General features: G+C 46.2%; 1 protein-coding gene across 1 annotated transcript in view; it reads right to left on the bottom strand.

Annotated features, from left to right (window-relative positions):
- Nucleotides 1–1,396: 1,396 nt before the first annotated feature.
- zranb3 (zinc finger, RAN-binding domain containing 3) overlaps nt 1,397–19,106 on the bottom strand; it is a 50,153-nt gene continuing 32,443 nt past the window's right edge. The window contains exons 15-21 of the mRNA XM_084004521.1: nt 14,796–14,900; nt 12,411–12,553; nt 8,416–8,556; nt 6,632–6,787; nt 5,504–5,696; nt 3,520–3,651; nt 1,397–2,863 (exon numbers count right to left, since the gene is read on the bottom strand). Coding sequence (XP_083860647.1) covers nt 2,765–2,863; nt 3,520–3,651; nt 5,504–5,696; nt 6,632–6,787; nt 8,416–8,556; nt 12,411–12,553; nt 14,796–14,900 — 969 coding nt within the window. The 3' untranslated portion in view covers nt 1,397–2,764. The remainder of the gene's footprint in view (nt 2,864–3,519; nt 3,652–5,503; nt 5,697–6,631; nt 6,788–8,415; nt 8,557–12,410; nt 12,554–14,795; nt 14,901–19,106) is intronic.

Genomic DNA, 19,106 nt, shown 5'->3' with positions numbered 1-19,106 from the left:
GAGGTTTTGCACCAAATGACTGAATATCAGAGGTGCTTTGAGACGCCTGTTTTTCACTCCTGAAGGAGCGCGGCGGGGTGCGACCTCCCTCGTGTCTGTTTCCTTCTCCTCGCTGAAGGTCAGGGAGGGTCACGCACACAGAGGGATCGCGGTGGAGGATATGGCAGCCAGGATTCAAACCCCAGCAGGAGGCGGCCGCCGATTGGAGAGCCGGCGGCGGCCCGCAGCGCGGCGCGCGGACTTTTATTGGCCCTTCTCCATCACACCTGTCACACAAGATTGGGTTTGTAGGAGCGCCTCCTTCAGCTGAAAAAGGCCAAAGTAGATTATGGGGGCAGGCGAGGCTGAAATGGAATAACCGGTGGAATGGCGCCAAATATAACGCCTTGCTGTCTGAATGCAAATCGTGATTGAATTATGAATGATTTGTATGGTTTACTGTCAAGTCCCGCCTGCTTGGAGCAGCTTCTCAAACACTTTGGTGTCACAGGCGACTAAAAAGACACATTTTGGCGCCGCATCCTATGGGGAGAGATTAATGAATATGAAACATCCAACTACAATTATCATTATTACACATAATGTAATGTCTGCCATTAGAGAAATTCCTATGGAATTGAGTTACAGGGATATTAATCTATTTCTCAATTTGCCGTCGACCCCCATGAGCCCAGTACGGGGCCCCTGGAGGTCCTCTGACCCACATTGAGAAACCGTTTCAATTCTGATTTCCGTTCTTTGTTATCAGAAATGTAGTGTGAATGGTCCTCTTTATGTCAGCGATAAGACAAAGTGTTCATCTGGCTTCCCTAACCAGCAAATATGAACCAAAGAAACCAATTAATACACAGAAATCATCCTTTAAATTCCATTTTTGTTGTATTTATTATCATATGCTCTGATTCGCTGCTCTTTTTTAATCCCATGTGCTCTGATTTTCTTCTTTTCTCTTCTGTTTTTCCTTCACTTGTCACTCCGATGTGATTTCCTAACTATATGTCATTATTTCCGCCACATATTTACCCGGCTAATTTCGGCGACGTGACGTTGGGAGGCTGCCGTGTTGCTATGTAACCTGTTGAAACGAGGAAACGTTGAAAGACTTGAGTCGGGTGCTGCTCTCTTAAAGGGAGGGAGGGAGGGATGGAGAGCAAACATGCAAACCTCGGCGGCCATCCGTCGCTGTTTGAGTCCATCTTTATTACCGTCATCACCTGCGGAGGCGATGCTTTTCCTCCGGGTTGAGAGGTTGTCCAACGCAAACAGTGTCACGCGGCTGCAAGCGCCGCTCTTTACCCAGCAGCCCCTCTGGGAAGAACATGAGACGCGTTGCCTCATTACGGCTCTTCCAATATGCATTTCTCTTCTGCCAAACACACGTTATTTGGTTAGCGCTCGGCCACTACTTCCCCCTCCTCGCTGGCGTTCGTGCACACGTGCACCTTTTGGGTGCAATAAAGCAGCCGATCAGAGTCATCGGCTGCTGACGGGGACTGACACTGAAACCTGCTGTTGTTGGAAGGCTGCCTGGGAGATGTTCATTACTCACAAAGCTTGTCGGTTTGGACAGGAGAGGAACAACGGTCTTATTAAGTGGAGACCTGGAGCAGCCGTAGGGGAAATACACACACACCCACGCATCGCACCCACATGGGCTCCGAGAAAGTTTGCACCCGAGCGCTGTGATAGGCTCGCGGAAGTTGGGGCTGCCGGGGAGAGAGAGAGAGAGAGAGAGAAAAAAAATGTTTTCTAACTTTCCAGCGACGGCGGTATTTGCTGAGTGTGGAGTTTGACGCGTCTGACAGACGGACAGATCGTGACATGACGACATCTGCGACGTCAAGGCTTCCAGAGGAAGTCGGGTTCCGCCGCGGAGGAATGTGATGGCCTCATTTTCACAGGAGCCTGCTGGTATTGATTGGAGTTTCTGATGTCTGTCTGGCTCATTGTATAACTCTCACAAGAAGAGATTCAATATTCCCGACATCGCTGAACCTGAAGCCTTGTTTCCATAGTAACTCTGCTCTCCGTCTCTCTAAACATAGCCCTCCTGACTGACTTTAGCTCTCCTCAGATCATCAAGCACAGCTGAAGAGGAGGAAGATGCGTGGACATGGACAATAATGTTCTTGACTCGAGGCGATGAAACGATTTGCTGGCTTGTCAGAACAACCAACGTCTTGGTGTATTTACAGTCCAAACGAGCAACGGAAGAACATGAAACCAGATTTAAAAAAACGCCTTTTATTTTGTGAGGGAGCATCTATCTTACAGAAAGGGAGACGGCACTTGTTGAAGGCGCCATTGAGGACACATGGTTGTGTTTTCTGCCGTGAGGTTTTAATCACAAAGCCCTTGATTCATCTCTCACCTGCTGCTTTTCACCCAGGTTTGCAAAAAAAACCCCTAAAATAGCAGCATCCCTCTAAACAACCTGCTCCATTTCAGCCCCCGAGCAAAGAAAACGGGGGCCGTCGTAAATCAAAACCTACCGCACTCGTGACGGTTCGGGGACGAGAGGGGAGCCGGCTGAATTAGCATTTGAGGCAGTCATCACTGTTATTTTTGGGGGTAAATCTCTGCAGGTGCAACAGAGTCCGACAGGCTTTCACAGGAAGCTCTGCCTTTTATCCAAATCTGTCCGAGTGAGCGGTATTTCTCATACTTCAACGTGAGAATCATGATGCGTTTCATGCCAGCGAGGATTCAATGTGATTCAAAAATATTTTTTAAACCTATAACAATCCTTTACTAAACCTTCATTTCATTTCCTGGCGAAGAACCTGCTGATGTCTGACGCAACCTTGGACGCCGCATCGCTCTTCCTCTTCCGGCTGCGTTCTTTGGCTTGCTGAGCCGTCCTCTGTTTGGGGAGGGGGAAGGAATATGATGTAAGAGGTTAAATCTGCAGTCGGAAGAAGAGAAGAGTGAGATCGATACATGGAGCATCTTGAGATTAAAGCGTCTGAGTGGTGGCATAAACAGCGAGAGGATCCCCTTATCGGAACGAGCAGCTCTCCACATCAGTGTACACACGTCGCCGCGTGAAGCGCTTCCTTTCCAAACCAACACCCACTCGGGTAAAAAAAAGCACGCCGGCGTGAAAGTAAAGCACATTTTACGTAACAATGAGAGCTCCGCTTTATTTATTTTATTGTGAAGCCTCTGCTCTCCGTTTTTTTAAGATCAGTGATTATGAAATATCGACGGGGAAAGTTCAGAAAGGGAAAATGTTCCCAAGGCAACAAATGCTATATATCAATATGTCATCATGTGATGTTATTACAGGCAATATATAGGTTGGTGAGGGATGGGATGATCAATGTGTTTGACCATGTATCACATTACTGCCATCACATATGATGCTCAACATGAGTGATGAGCTTTTCCTTCTATATGGGGATAAAGGAGACTGTGCGCCTTTAAACGCCGGACAAATTGCTTTTGCCCCGTTAAGCCCTTTGGCTCCGACAGTCGGGTGCTGCGTGTTGTCGTGGGTGCAGCGATGTGTGCACGTACCGCTTTGTGGCAGACGGTGCAGAGAGTCTGCAGGTTGTCCAGAGAGCACTGTCCTCCCCCGCTGTAGACCGGCCGGATGTGGTCCACCTGCCAGAAATCCCCTTCGACTGGAGCGCGGATCATCTCGTTCAGCTAGGGGCGAGCACACACAATCAAGCCGTGAGCGTCTCAGTGCACTGGCAAAGCCCCGGATGTTTCCTCACGCCGCTCAAAATTGCTAAAGCGGCGTTTGGGCAGCCCTCCCGAACCATCCATCTATGTTAGAGGTATCTGAGCTGATGTCTTTAGTAAAGCTCAGTCATTCTCAGGGCCTTAAAGTGACCTAAATTGTCATTTTGCAGCAAAATCATTCATTTTAAACAAAATCTCTGCACCGCAGGGGGCGCTTCTCCTGCAATGCGCCTCCCAACTAAATGGAAAAAAGGGAAATAATGAGAGGTTTTAAATGTTTAACATGCTCAGATTAATGGACGCTTGTAAGAATGTGAGGACAATGTCACATTCAGCCATTTAAATAAAAAAAGAAAAGTGGTCGGCCTACATAATGGGCAGCTGCAGCGGTACGTGAACATGTAAGTCTGCCTGGCAAAGACACAGAAATGAGGTTAACTAACCCACGGGGAGTAACATGCTACAGAAGGATACGCACCCTCAATGTCCTACAAATGTCTCTCAGCTGGTAATGGCTTTGTAATTCATTATATTTTCAACTTTAGGAATAACACACTGAAAACAGACTATAAAAATACACTATAAAACAGAGAAAAGCAGCAAATCTTCATAGTTGAGATGACTGAAACATCTTTAGTTTTAGTTGACCTGAATTATTACTGAGGACGTGTGAAATCAAACTAAAGTTTTATTTGTAATTCACTTATCAAATCTCCACCGCGCACACAGATGAAGCGGCCGACACCGACCCTAATGAGTTTCTGGCCGGACCTCCCTCGGACTTGGATTTTTTAGCAAGCGGAGGAGCAAAAAGATGATTGAGAGAATTAGAAACAGAGAAAGAGAGAAGCCTGATGGGAAGAGTTCAGGGCGAGAAATCCATTTTCCTGCTTTGAGTGCTACTCTGCCGACATTAAGGCAGCGAGCTGGAATTGATCCCGGCGGATTTAAAGAACAGGCCTGCCCACAGGGGCAGAGTTCAGGTCTCACACACACACACACACACACACACACACACACACACACACACACACACACACACACACACACACACACACACACACACACACCAGTCAATTGAACCTGATTTTGTGCCAAACCGTGCACCTCACTATTACACACCGCTACATTCTGCTGAGAGGCACCTAAAGGCCATAACAAATACCGAAAATACACACTTTAACACCAGAATGCCAACACACACACGGCAGCATTCTGTTATACACACACACACACTGCAAGAGACCCCGAGGTACGCATGAAGACACATCAACACATGTACACACACACACCAACCCCCCCCAGCATGAACCAAAGAATGAGCCTATAATCTTGAGGCTCCTCTACCGCTGCGGCGTCTTATCATGTGGCTGAGTTTGTTTCCTCTAAAGCTCGGCGCATCGATCGGCGCTGATGCTGCTGCCGGCGGCGGCACTGGGAAGTGTGTGTGTGTGTGTGTGTGTGTGTGTTTTGGGGGGGCTGGCTTCGCAGGATAACAGCCAACCAAATCAAACAGGCTTACTGGTCGAGGCCTGGCACTGGGAAGAAAAATCAATGGGCCCAGCAATCCATTTACTGGGAGCTGGCCCCTTGTAGTGCAGATCAACCTCTGTGTGTGTGTGTGTGTGTGTGGGTGTGTGTGTGTGTGTGTGTGTCGGTGCGTAGGTGGGTTGGATGCTTTTATTTTAGCACATACAGACAAAAGATGGCTTTGCTTGTCAGTGATGGAGCTCACTGCGGGAGGATGTTAACATGATGTGGATGTTGTAGCGTTCCTGACGCCGTGAGAACGAGGGAAACGCTGCTTCCTGACCTGTCTGAGTGACAGCTGCGCCAGCCAAGTGTTCTCCAGCATGTCCTTGCGCTGAGGGGGCGGGGCGTCACGCACCTTCACGTACAGGTCGTGGGCGTGGAGGCCGCAGTGCTGACAGATACCTTGCTCCGCCTCCAGCACCCGCGAGCGCATGTACGTCTGGCTGGAGCGCAACTGGAACTCCTCCTGGCACCTATGGGTGGGCGGACGGAAGCAAAACCAGGTGAATTTCAAGTATATTTGCATTTTTAAGAGACAAAGAAATGGAAATCTGCAAATATAAGTAAGTATCCAAACATACTAAAGTGTATTTTATTTGCAGGCATCAAATAAAGTTGTGTCGATCCCTTTACATTTACAACACCAGCTGAAATCCTTCGTTTTCACACCACAAAGGGGAAGTCGGCTTTCTTGTTTCTCTGCTGCAGTTCAGCTGAAAGGTGCTCATCATTGTGTTCGGTATAGAGGAGTGTAATGACTCACCTTGGCTAAATGACCTGCATTTTGCTCTTTAAAAACAACTTCCACAAATAACATTTCCTCTCTCTATGGGTATTAAGACTAAAGGGAAGCAGGCACATACTTTCAGCATTTATCTGGCCGTCTTGTTGAGAGAGAGTGTGAGGAAAGGGTGTACCGTCGCGTTCAGGGTCACTGCAGAGACCAAAGTAGCAGAATCTTTCCACTTTCCATTAAAAACATCATTTACATTGGTGTCTAAATTGCTTCTACAAAGTAAAGTGAATAAAGTGACAAAGGGAATTCAACGTCGTACATCGGTTTTGCACAAAATTCTCAGAGTATAATTGAATTTTTTGGGTGCCAGATGGGAGGGCTTTGGCACGGAGGACAATCACTACTCGGGAGTTTAAGCAATCCCGGAAAAACTATTTGAAAGTTAATTTAATATGCTTTTCTTTGACTGACGTCTTCCCCCAACACGGCCTGGAGTGTCCCACTGCAGTAAACCGCACCCATCTGGTGCACCGAGCAGGGAATGCTCAGATTCACATGCATCTGCTATTTGACTTGGGAACTTTTTGTGCAACTTTTTAACTTTAGACCTGGAGGATCCTGAGCAAGCCACCTGGCACCTAAACTGTATGTAGTTAGTGTCACCATCTATACCTGTGGCTGCAGAACCGGGTGTCCCAGGCCCCGCCGGTGGTGGAGCAGGCCTTCTGGCAGGACAGACACAGAGGGACACCCTCACCGTCCACGGCCTGCAGGAAGCCGGACTCTGATGACGGCTCCTCTGCTGCCTTAGGGGACTCCGTAACAAGGCTGCAGAGACACAGATGGAAGGATATATCACATGCATTCACAGTCATCTTAGCAGCAACAGTCGTGAAAAAAGGACAAAGTCAGCATGACATCACCGGACTTTTAGATTTTGGTTTGCCTTCGACACCAGAGTCAAATTAGACCGTTTTATAAGACCTAAATGTTAATTTCAAATGTGTGCTGCAGATGCAGAGTTGACTGTCGTGCATGTATACATGGTGATGCATCTGCACAACATTTCAAGTATGTGCATGCCTGTCCTCTCTGGCAGTGTCTTTGGGCTCCTGCCACGTTGTCCCAGCAGGGTGCTCGAGCCACGTTGGAGGGGACAGATGGACCGAATTCTCTTTCCCCCATGGTTTACAATCCACACAGACAGAGAGAGGAACAAAGAGCCGGAGAGACGGGGCCACTACAGTGAGATTTAATCATTGAAATAGAGAAGAAGAAAAAAACTAAAAAAAGGAACCTGGCTGCTTCAAAGTTGAAAAGATACCAACAATCGGAAGTACCAAGAGACGAGTACGGAGCCAGCAACATGGAGGGGATGAAAGAGGGACGGAAATAGACTTTTTATTGGTGTGCCCAAACTGAGAATGGTGGAAATATGGTACAAAACCCAGAAATACATGGTTCTTAGCGGTAAATGCTGCAGTCTGAGTTCGAAAACATACCATAATTTTTGCCGCCTTTTGAATGAATTATGAGGTGCAATTTACATTCCGCTTCAAAGTAATTTAAATGAATACATGCACAAAGCAAGCATGATGTCAGCCCTGCATGATGTCAGCCCTGCATGGCAGCGTGAGTCGACTCAAACCCCGGAAACCAGGCAACACGCCTGCAGCAAGCTGCACACAGCCTGCAAATGTTTACCGCCGCGCTGATCTCTGCCGCTTCGTAACAAAGGAAAGCAAAGGCACGGGGAGGCGAGCAGCATCCGAGGCTGGCGAGTCCAGCTGTCAGTCAGCGGCGGGCTTGTTTGCTGTTAAACAGGAGGAGGATTCTGGTTGATTTTAAACCAGATAGTCCGATTTGAGGAAATATAGGCGAAGATGTTCACTTTTTCTAAACGATATCTTATAAAATACGATTTTTTTTTCTGCTAGAAAGCAATGTTAGCTTTTCATTTTTTATTTTCAGAGATACTTTTGTGTTCCTCAAGCTGCACTAAGCTGCCTCGTGTACACAAGCACAAATCTCAGACAGCACCCTTAAAGACGCCTCCTAGACGTTTGTATGTAACAACAGTTGCTGTGTACATGTGAGAAAGACTGAGTGTTTGCTCCGAGTGTTCACAGGGATATCTCATTCTGGGGGCTGAGCCGGGTGCATCTCACCCGGTAGATTGCATTATGGTCTATATTTACGGTACTTACGCGCTCAGCAGGCCTTTGTGCCTCTCCGAAAAAGGCACAGGTCTCCATGGAGACAGCTACGGGAAGGGAAATGAAAACACACCAAGACCGAGCCACATGATGATCAAACAGCATGTGGAGACCATGAGACCTCTCAGCTAAAAACCACAAACCAGGCTGGACATGATGAGTTAGATCTGAATAGTGTTACAGCTACTGTAAAGCCGAGAAGATGCAATGTGACCTCTCCCGCCCACATATTCCCCCTACCTCTCTGGAGCAGGTGGTGCCGGCGAAGCGGCAGACCTCCTCTTTGTGAAGAAGTTCTCCTTGGTGACCAGGCGGACGCTGCCTCCCTCCTGCTGGGCCTTGCTCAGGGAGGCCTGGGCCACCTCGTCTCTGCCGAGGTACCTGTGAAAACGTCAAGGAATGAGGGATTTATGATGGTGTTCCTTGGCACCAAACTCTGCTCGAATTCTCACGTTCATTGCTTGTTTTCAATTCTATTTGTGTGCCTTTATTCTGTTTGTCCTCTTCCCTCTGCTGAATCCCACTGCTATTGCTGTGGCAGCAATCTAATTTCCCCACAGGGATCGTCAATCATCTAATCTAATCCATCTGCCCCCGCCGCTGCTTTTTATGGCCCTCGTGATACAGATGCTAGGTGTGCAAGTTAAAAAAAAAAATTGCATGAAACGCTACATGTCAATCCGGACAGGATTAAAATGACCCCGGGAGTCGGGAGTCAACGTGAAATACAGGAAAAGGGAGGAGGGGGAAAAAAAGAGGAAGAAATCTCTGACATGTTTGTTCTAGGTGGAAGAAAATTGCAGCGGTCTTGAGAGAAAAGTGACCAATCACCAGACGTCCTCAGGTAACATTAAGGCTCCCCACAGAGGGATGATAAAACACTGCAACAGTCCCCGTAGAGCAATTATCCTTCCTCTGTCCTCCTCTTCAGGGAGGTCAGAGATCAGGACTAAACACCGGTTTCTGCAGCTGCTGGAGACTCAAAGCCACTTTGATGGAAGTGATGTCGAGCCAGATTCCTTCCTTCCGTTCTATATATATATTTTGTGGCCATGTATCAACCAGAAAGAAATGGATGCAAACTAAACGCATTAAATGTGAGATCTGGTGAGAAAAAAAAAGGGGAAAGCAAGGCGGCGGCTTTAAGGAAAAAGAAACAACGGAAAAAACAAGGTGAGAAAAGATGGATGTAGAGAAAGCGGCGTCGCTTTTCACAGTCAATCAACTCAGGCGTCGAAGCTGTTCGCTGATTGCTCGAGGTCGATAATTAATGTTGTGTTTCATACACTTTTGTTCCGATGGCGTTGCCAATTCTTGAAATTGGAACAACTCCCAGACATATAATATATATATCTACACACACATGCATACATATATATTATACTCACTATTAAAATAGTAAGACTGGGCCCTGCCGTGACATTTTTATGCATTTGCACCTCCATCTGGATGGAATACGTTCTTTGGTCGGGGAGATGGAAAGACGGCAGGAGAAAATAAATAAAGGAAAGCCGGTTGACAGGAGGCAGAAAGTGGAGGAGGGAGACACATCAAAGAGGAGTAGCTTCTCTGGAAGCTGAGGGGAGATGAGGGAGAAGGTAAGTCTCCATCAAACACACCGGCTTCCTTTGCTTCAAACGGTCCCGGCGCCGAGGACGGATGAAACGAGCTGCCTCACACTAAACTGGAGTCCAGCCGCGCTTCTGGGAGAGACTTCCCGAGTCTGTTTGCATGTTTTTAATGCAGCTCGGCGCCTCGACTGTCATTCTGTACATTAATGTGACGGCTGCTCCTTCCTCATATTGTTTGACCACGAGCAGCTCAGATGGGTTTGTAATAATGGGCTTTGCAAATGTGTTGTTTAGAGCTTTTCATCCGAGAATGTCGCCATGTTGAGAGCCGTTGAGAGGCAGCTACCGTACAGGAATGACAGCGTTGGCAATCTTCTCATCCAACCCTCAGAATGTCAAACAGCTCCAGCGGACATCCTGGACGAAGCCCGGCTCCTCAGCATCGGGGCCAGACCCTGCTCAGCTGTGTGAAATCAAACTAACGAGCTACGCTGAAGCCACTTTGATTGATGGACGCTCTCCTCCGCTGGCCTCGCAGAGACAGCCGGTGCAGCAACAGTCTGTTCTATTACATGCAACAGAGCAAACATGGCTCAGGTTTTAAACGTACATATTTCATCGTTAAGGTGAACATAATGATGTATATTAAAAGGCTGGTTGATGAGGAGACACTTGTGTCCTCTTGAATCCTGCACAGGACGGATGGACTGAGAGTTACATAATGAAAAGATGCAGGCTATGAATAGTGTCAGAAATGGGCTCTGACGCTATGAACATTTTGAAGGGTTATTACTTTAAAGTGGTGATTTCACAGATGAAGTTCGGAACACTAGTTCGACCGGTGGAAAAACAGTTATGTAACGTCTCCTGTGGCTGTGGAGGAGCCTCGTCGATGCCGAGAAACCTCATCTTTTTCCCAGTTTCGGCTCGAGACTTGAGAATCTCTAGATGAGAGCCTGTGTTACAAACCGGAGGTGTGGGGTTTGGAAGATGTGGGCGTTTTTCAGGCAGGGAGTGTCTAATGAACGATGCTAAAAAGTTGCATAATGGCAAGTGTAGGATTGAGTGTTTTGTTGTTGTTTTTTTGTTGCTGTGTGACTTTTTCTCAGGGCAAAAAACAAACTTTAAGAAGTGCACTCCTGTCTAATAAGCCTCTACTTATTCTAATGCCAAATGTTAAGAAATGTCATTTGAATTTTTCCTCTAGCAAACAAATAATATCATCCATGGATTTTGTCCTCAGATATTAAGCTTTCTAGCTCGCTATCATGGTGGAAACGTGAAAAATAGTGCATCTTAACAAAATGTTAAGTGATACCAGTAGGTTTAAAAGTTTGAAGCATTTTGAGATGATTATTGGCCTTCTGGCACATGAACATGTGTTCCTTTGCAACCAAACTCCCTCCCAATAAGCATTCTTATTTTATTATAAAGGCATATTAATGTCTCGAGCCAACATTAGCAGTAATCCAAGCATCGGAGCGTACTTAGGCGGGGTGCAAACCCGATTACAATCCTCTAAAAATCACCGTAAATCACCACAAGTGGCTCCGGACCAAAACCACCGTTGGTGGTGCATTAAGTTTGAAGTCGTTGAAAAAGGGAGCGCCTCGGTGCCGGCGAACGCCCCGCCGAGCCCGAGCCGGAGCTTGATTGGTTCTGATTAGTGAATAAATCAAACAGGTATCAAATCAAGCCGGGCCAATTGCCTCCCACTCGCACCTTGATTAGGTTCATGCACCCGAACCGGTTCCCCGGTTGAGAAACACACTCTCACTTACACACACACACGAGTCTACCCTGTAATTGGCAAACTCTCCTTGGCTCGATCTACGCCAGCTGTAATTAGTGTGCCAGCAACAATGCTTGTTTGTCAAAAACACACACGTGTACACAGCGCTCATCCCATCCTCTCTTCTGCCTCAGCTGACACCCTTTGATACTCCACCCCACACACACACACACACACACACACACACTGCCCGGGGCAGTTGGTATTTACAAACCTGCTGGTTGCTCTGTGAAATCTCACTCAACGCTTTCCGGTTTTCTGACAGAACGCCGGGGATTAATTCATCTCACCGTTCACGTTCACGTTCAAATTTACACTCGCTGGCGAACGATCTCTTACTGCTCAGCTCAGAGGGGAAGACACGGCGGCTCCCTCGTTGCACTTTGAGATGTATTTATAATGATAACAGGAAGATTCACTTTCATGATTTCAGACAAAAGCAGCTTTTTTTGTTTTACTTCACTATAACTATGTGTTTTAAGTGTTTTGTGGCTTTTTGTCAAATTGATTCACTCAAAATACTGTTGGGAGGAGGAGGAGAGTCTGTGACAATAACAGTAAATACCATGATTTAAGAGGGAATGGACTGTTTACACCATATTAGAGCTGCTTCCTAGCAGAAACAGCGTTGTTCCTGTATTGCATGGTAGAGCTAGGGAGCATAATATTCTAACATATCCCTGTTTGGCCTGTTTGCTACTGCTATAGGAGGCTAGTTAGCCAGATATGCTAATGAATGGTGAGCATCACTCTTCCTACCCTGATTAGCGATGCTTCCTATGCTATAACAACCTGTTCAAGGGACAATTATTACCAGAATGTTGACGCGTAGTTAAGTATTTGAAAGTTCATGTTTCCAGCTGCACTCTGACCTCTTTGTGCTGGAGTGAGGGCGCTGGGCGGCAGCCAGCTGCTGCAAGCCCAGAGTGGGGCTGTGGAAGAGGAGGCCGCCGCGTCTGAGCAGCTTCTGCTTCATGGCCGCCAGGCTGCTCCACTCCTGGACGAACCGCAGCACCTGCAGGGGTGGGAGGGGGGGGGACACGACACCTCACGTCATATTCAATTTCAAGCCAAACCCCAGAAACCGCTGGAGCCTTCATCTTCTACACAAATTGATAGTTTGGATTTTCTTTAAGAGCAAACATTCTTTTTTTGGAGGGGGGGAGAGATTTTTCAATTTTAAAAATACACTATCGCTGAAAACAAAACAATCCAGACCTTCAGAGCTCACATATACAACGACACACACACACACACACACACACACACACACACACAGCTGAATAAAGCTGAATAAAACCCATCAAAGCAAGAGAGAATCTGTATATGCTTTCAGCCAAGTCAAGGATTCAAAAGAAAATCCACTGGCAAAATAACAAATAGCACACCGAGCACCAAGGCCTAATGGGCAATTTACCGACGTATATTACACTGGAGGGTTTTTTCTCCATGGATGATAGCTACTCTCACAGAAAGATGATGTGTGGGGAAACAAAAGCTCCATATGCATTATAAAGACCCAGGTTTGCTTTGTTGATGTTTTTTTGCGCTTGAAATGATGCATATTTTGACAGAAATATTACAAAATACAGAATATCAAGAAACAAGAAACAGGATGATTAGAAGTGTTGAGATGGCCATTCTAAGGATATTAATAAGTAGATTTCCTGAAGGACAATAAAGGACAGAAGGAAACCCTGCTCTACGTAGACGGGATTGTCTGGGACGGATGAAGACTCCGGACAAGCTTCAGAAATGTCCTGAGATGGTAGCGGCTCAGCGAGGTCGTGAAAAGGTCAGCCTAATGTGGAGGACCTATCAGATGTCACGTCGGCCGGGTTAATAGGAGAGTGTGTGGGTGGAAACCTGATGAAAAGGCTGGTGATATTCTCTAAATCCCATAAAAAACAACAATGAATGCATCCTAGTAACACCAGAACACCAAATGTGGATTAATCCGCCCCTGAAAATAGTCCCCAACAAAAGCATTCCTTCCTCCCGTCTCAGTGTGTGTTGATAAAACAACAATAGGTATTTATTTAGCCTAAAAAACAAAAGGGAGCGACACACTAGTGAGCCGTTTTAACAGGAAGCGATGAGCGCCACAGACGGACGCAGCAACACATTGTTGGTTTTTCATCTTTTCATGGGATTTGCTGACTATAAAAAAGAGAATAACGCCGGCCTTATCCTTTAAGAGGATGACAATGGACACGGCGACGCTACAATCATCTCAGAAATGTGTTATTCATTCGCTTAAGACTGTTTTCATGCAATAAAGATCTGATATCGCTTTTAATAGTTTGCATAAATGACTTTTCAGAGTGTTTGCTTGGGCAGCCGCTCTGTGGTCGTAGGTGAGTTTACACCTGGCTGCCTCCCCCCCCTATCCGAAGCCGCATTAAACCGCTCGCAGACTATTGATTTTGATGGACAATCGGAGTGTAACAGGGTGTAAATGATGGGTCAGGGGATGGATGCAGCTCACGCCTGCGTTTTACAAACCGACATAAACAACGTGACAGGTGGGGCGTCTCGTCAAGCGGCCGCGTTACTGCCACGGCAGATTGCAGGATTTAATATTAGCCGGTCGGCATGCGGGGTCGTTTGAGGCGATGATCCGTCTCCTTTAACGGCCGTCATAAAACAACACTTTCTCTTGCCGGCTGCCCGAACCTCCCCCCCAAACCGCCCCCTCTCTTTCCTACATCCTCACCCAGCCTCCCTCTCCCACTTCAGGCCCCGGCGATCGGAAGTGGGCATCAGCGCTCCACCTATCTGTGAGCCGCTGCTCTTCCTCCTCATCATCAGCGGTGTCATTAGTCTCACACGGCTGTAGCAGCCATATCTGATATTTGTTTAATAACCCTGAACAGCCTCATCTTGGCTGGGTCAGTGGAATTACGGAGGCTGCCTGTGATATCAAATTAAAATTAAGGTCATCCTTAAAGCAGCCTATGGGCTTACTCACTGAAAAACTCACGGGCATATCGAGCATTTTCTGTTATCTCGGAAATTATGTGAAGTCATATCTTTCTAATCAATCAAAGGAAGAAAATATTGGGAAATTTAACAACCCTCTAAGTTGTCTCCAGTGGAATTCCCCTTCAGCGTTTTTTTTTACAGTAATGACACATTAAGTAGCTGCGTCTCCCCGGTGTAAACACTCCAACCCCGCATGCACGCCCACGCATGTCCATGAATACCACGGCACATGCGGGAGACACGCCCACGCAGCCCGGCGGGGAAGGGCAGACCTGCGTTCGATTTTCCCGGCGCCGGCTGAAGGCCTCGGGCAGGTCGTCCCAGTTGGTTAGTTTGATGTCCAGCGGGACGAAGCTCAGGTTCAGCGGAGTCCCGTCCTAACACGAGAGGAGACAGAGAGGGAGAGGACAGCCTTGAGCAACAAAAAGGATGTGTTACTACAACTTCTAACCAGCTACTACTGATATAGCATGCATGATAAGTCTATTCAAACATCTATGACGGCTGTATTTAGATCATCTTGGGGCGAAACACTATATTCTATCATTTTCACTAAAAGAATCTTCCCTTTCCCGTTCATCTCTGATATCTCAGCAGACATTTTTATTCGCCCAGGCTTTGATAAATCTGTCTCCACCCCAAAAACATGGCAGTGAGGGGAATTCTGTCTGTGGAGCTCCTAGCTAATGATATTTACAACATGAACCACTCTAAATAATCCACTTTTTATAGGGACTATTTGGATTAAATGTATGTAAAATGTAAGTATTTGATCTCTTTTTATTTTCATAGCGTCTTGTTGCTCCTGTGATAAATGCACATATTTAAATTAGTTGTGATAGTATTAGTGTCTCCAGGGAGTAAATGTCATATTTTTAAAATAGATGAGATTTAGCTCATCCTCTCCTAAAAAAATGCCACACTGGTGAACTTTACTGGCATGTTTGTAATAGAATTAGTGCAGAATCACACCTTAAGACTGGGAAGATGGCTGCCATGGTGCTTCGTCGGTCCATTTTTGGTGAATTCACGCTTCAGTTTTCTAACTCACGTCTGGTACGTTTGCTTTTGAGAATGAACTCGTGAGGAAAGGTAGCGGATAATGACACGCCGTCACTAGAAAAGGGAGCCTTGAACGTTGCAGTACCTTACAGATAACCGAGGACATAAAGTCATTCTTAAAATACACTCGACTAAATCACAAGAAGCCAAACAACCGGTGCGAAGGCATTTAATTAGTTGCATTGTGTTCCGCAGCTCCATTTGTATTTAACTACACGTATTCTCAGCCAAGCAATTACATTTTAATCACTTGCAGAACTTGAATCCAATTCAAGTTGTGTAATCTGGCCACACATTTTTTTTATTTTTTTTATTGGTTGCCGTGGTAACTGGCGTGGTAACCAAGGAGCTCGTTAGCGCGCTCTCTTGTTTTCTAGTCTAATATATGTACACTTTGAAGATAATGCGTCGCTCGTGACAGTATGCATGCATTAGCGGCGGAAAATAATGAGGATTGTGAGGAGTTTAAAGAATACTGCACATTCCCACAAGAATGTACCTTGCTGTGATTATGGGTAATCACGCCGCCGCAGCTTGAAGGTATCTGCATAATCATTTAAAAAAGTAACCGCAATGAAGAACATTTCCCTGGTTATAACTGCTTCATTAGCACTAACTACTGGAAGCCTGAGAAGGCATTTACACTCAGGTTACAAAGAGAGGCTGACCAGAGAGGGAAAGTCTGGGGTTTGAGCTTCTGCCGAGCCACTTCAGCCCAGGACATGGTGGACGGACGGAGGGGACGGGGCTGGAGACAAGATCAAGTTTAAAGGTTAATACCTGCCGGAAGCCGACACGGGGATTTCAAGATACAAATCAACATTAGGAGGGGTTTTTTTTCCCTCACACAGTGTTTATTTGGATTATGGGGAAAAATAAATATGGCGGCGAGTCAGGCAGTGGAACGGGTTGTGCTGTCGCACCACGGATGTGATTGAAAAGAGGTGTTCTATCTCCACAGCGACGATCGTAGGGCATCCAGATGAGATTGGGTGTAATTGAAGACGGGGGGGGAGAGGTCACATGGTCACAGTAGGCCCCTAGTGCATGGCATTGCTAACCCACAGTTAGCTTCTTGCAAGTGGCGAGAAACAAACTGCGAGTTCGTCATGTGGCTTAAAAGCAGCAGCATGTATGAACTTCCTGCTGTCGAGAGCACAGAAGCCCCCTTGTTCTGTACATCAGCGTGGCGAGCGTGAAGCCCCCGTGGTTCCCATCATAAACACCACGAACAGAAGTGAACGCGGTGAACTCCAACCATCTGCCACTTCCTAACGTGGACATGAAAGGAGCCACACATCCAAGAGCAGCGGCGCTGCGTCCTTGACTAGAACAACCGTTTGATGTGTCGGGAGTGGACATAAAACTCCTAATACTCTCCATATTTCTCACTCGAAACCCCGGTGACAAATCTCCTTCCGATGGTGCGCTGAGCGGCCCCCTGTGTGAATGCTACGCCTGCTCCGGGATTATCCCGATGTGACATCTTCCCGGCCAGAATTCCTACAGTTTATCATTTAAACGACAGCGGGGGACGTTTATCTCCGGGCTTATCGTCTCAGCCATGCGTACATGACACTTCGATTGCCGGTCTATTGCCGTCGGGGTAATATTCCATCGGTGACTCCGCTCCACTCATTTGGCCCTCGCTATGTAAAACCCTCCCGTCTCTTATCTATGTTTGCGGGGGAAGGAATCTGATCGCTCATGAATGAAACAAAAGGGCGTTAAGTATCGCAATCTGATCAATACAGAGGTCTGTTGGCAAGTGGCACTCAAGGTGAGTGCCGAGAATGCCCAGCAGTGTAATCAGAGTCAGACCGGGGCTGAACTATAGTTCCTCTGAGAAGCACCGCACACTTCAATGAAAAAGCAACATTTTTGCTTGATTATCTGAATGAAATACCTCAAGCCTTCACACAAAAGCCCCCTTTGAGACAGTTTATTTTAAATCTAACATGATTGGTTCACTGTCCCCGCTCCCTTCTCTGGCTCACTGCCTTTTTGTTGCTACGTCTTGGTCAGCTCTTTCAAAAATGACCCGACTGGAGCTCGTTAGGGGATATCTACAAATGTATGACCGGTCTGCCGTGCTCCGTCACTGCCAGCGTTGTTTGTTGTTGTTCATTACTGTTTGAACGGAGCGGCAAGATGTTCTGCTGCTTTATATTTTGGGGCAACGTGTGCATTTGTTTTTGCAGCGAACACAAGAAGAGAGTACCGTTAAAAGGGTTCTCATCTCCAGTACACTTGGATAAAAATAATCTGTGCAGCAGAAGTTAATATGAGACTTTTTTTACAGTGTTGACACCGTGAGCAGCTACCTTACTGGATGTGGATCCAAGCTGCTACTCAGAACTCATATTATAGAGGCTTCCCATGACAAGTTAACTCATCTTGATATCTAAAATGGTTGCACTGTGCCTTTAAATGTATATAAATTCAATAATATAATATATAAGACACAGGATTGGAGATGAAAGAGGTTGGAAGGAGGCCTGAATGTGGCCGGATCCTTGTTAAATCGTTCCGGTAATCCTCTGGTAAGTCCTAAACCTTTCATTTGTATTGAACTAAAGCATATGAATGGATTTGAAGAGCTTCCCTTTCCTCTTTTACCACACAGGCTTCGATCGATCTCACAGAAAAGACAGAAAAATAAACTCAAACAGGCTCTTGTTTCATGATCTTTTTTCATAAACCTCTAATTATATAATGAGGCATGTTTTTTAAGACTAAATTCATCAAAGTGGAGCTTGTAACTGGATTATTTCCAGCTCTTTCAATCACCATTAGTGTTTGTTCTTAAACTCTGACCTTCTTAATGTCGCCTCAAAGTATTTTCTCACACCTGCGCTGGATGCTAATTGGCAATATGTGGGTAAAGCGGCGCGTCTCCTATTTTCATAGCCGCGCCGTTGTTTGCAGCGCTATCGTGATTAAGAGATCTAAAAATAATTAATTATGCTTTGTTCACTGTTCAGTTGAATATGACGGGGAACAAGCTGGTGAGGAATGAAACATGGAGCGGGTATCACCGATCTACATTGACTTATCCTTACTGCCTTGAGACCTGGCTTCAAATCGCTTACATCAGAGACTTTATTTAAAAAGGTAAAAAAGACAGTCCTGATGTGTTTGTTATTATCGTGAAATAGCTGCAGAAATAACAGTTTGAATTGCAATACCCAGCGCCAAACATGAGGCAATGTTTTATACTAAAGGAGAATAAATTAAATGCGGTTGCTACGGAGATTTCAACTTTTGAATTCTTCACTTTCTGTGAGCACACAGTGTTAACAACCAACAGCAGTTTAAATATGGTGAATGTGTGAGGTCACAGTCGGTGAGGATGGAAACACTTGACTTTTTTAGTGAGTTCTCGTTCTCGTAGTTTGAAGTCTTCTTCAATACAGCACCATGTTCATTAAGTCAATTATTGTCACTGCAGGCACGCCAACATCCAAGTTGTTCTTCCACTCTATTCTCCTCAGGTGGGAATGCAGTGTACTAAAGACAGA

This window comes from Eutrigla gurnardus (assembly GCF_963514095.1).
Source record: "Eutrigla gurnardus genome assembly, chromosome: 24".
NCBI lineage: Eukaryota > Metazoa > Chordata > Actinopteri > Perciformes > Triglidae > Eutrigla > Eutrigla gurnardus.
Note: the sequence above shows the minus strand (reverse complement) of the source record. Positions and strands in the feature narration are given on the sequence as shown.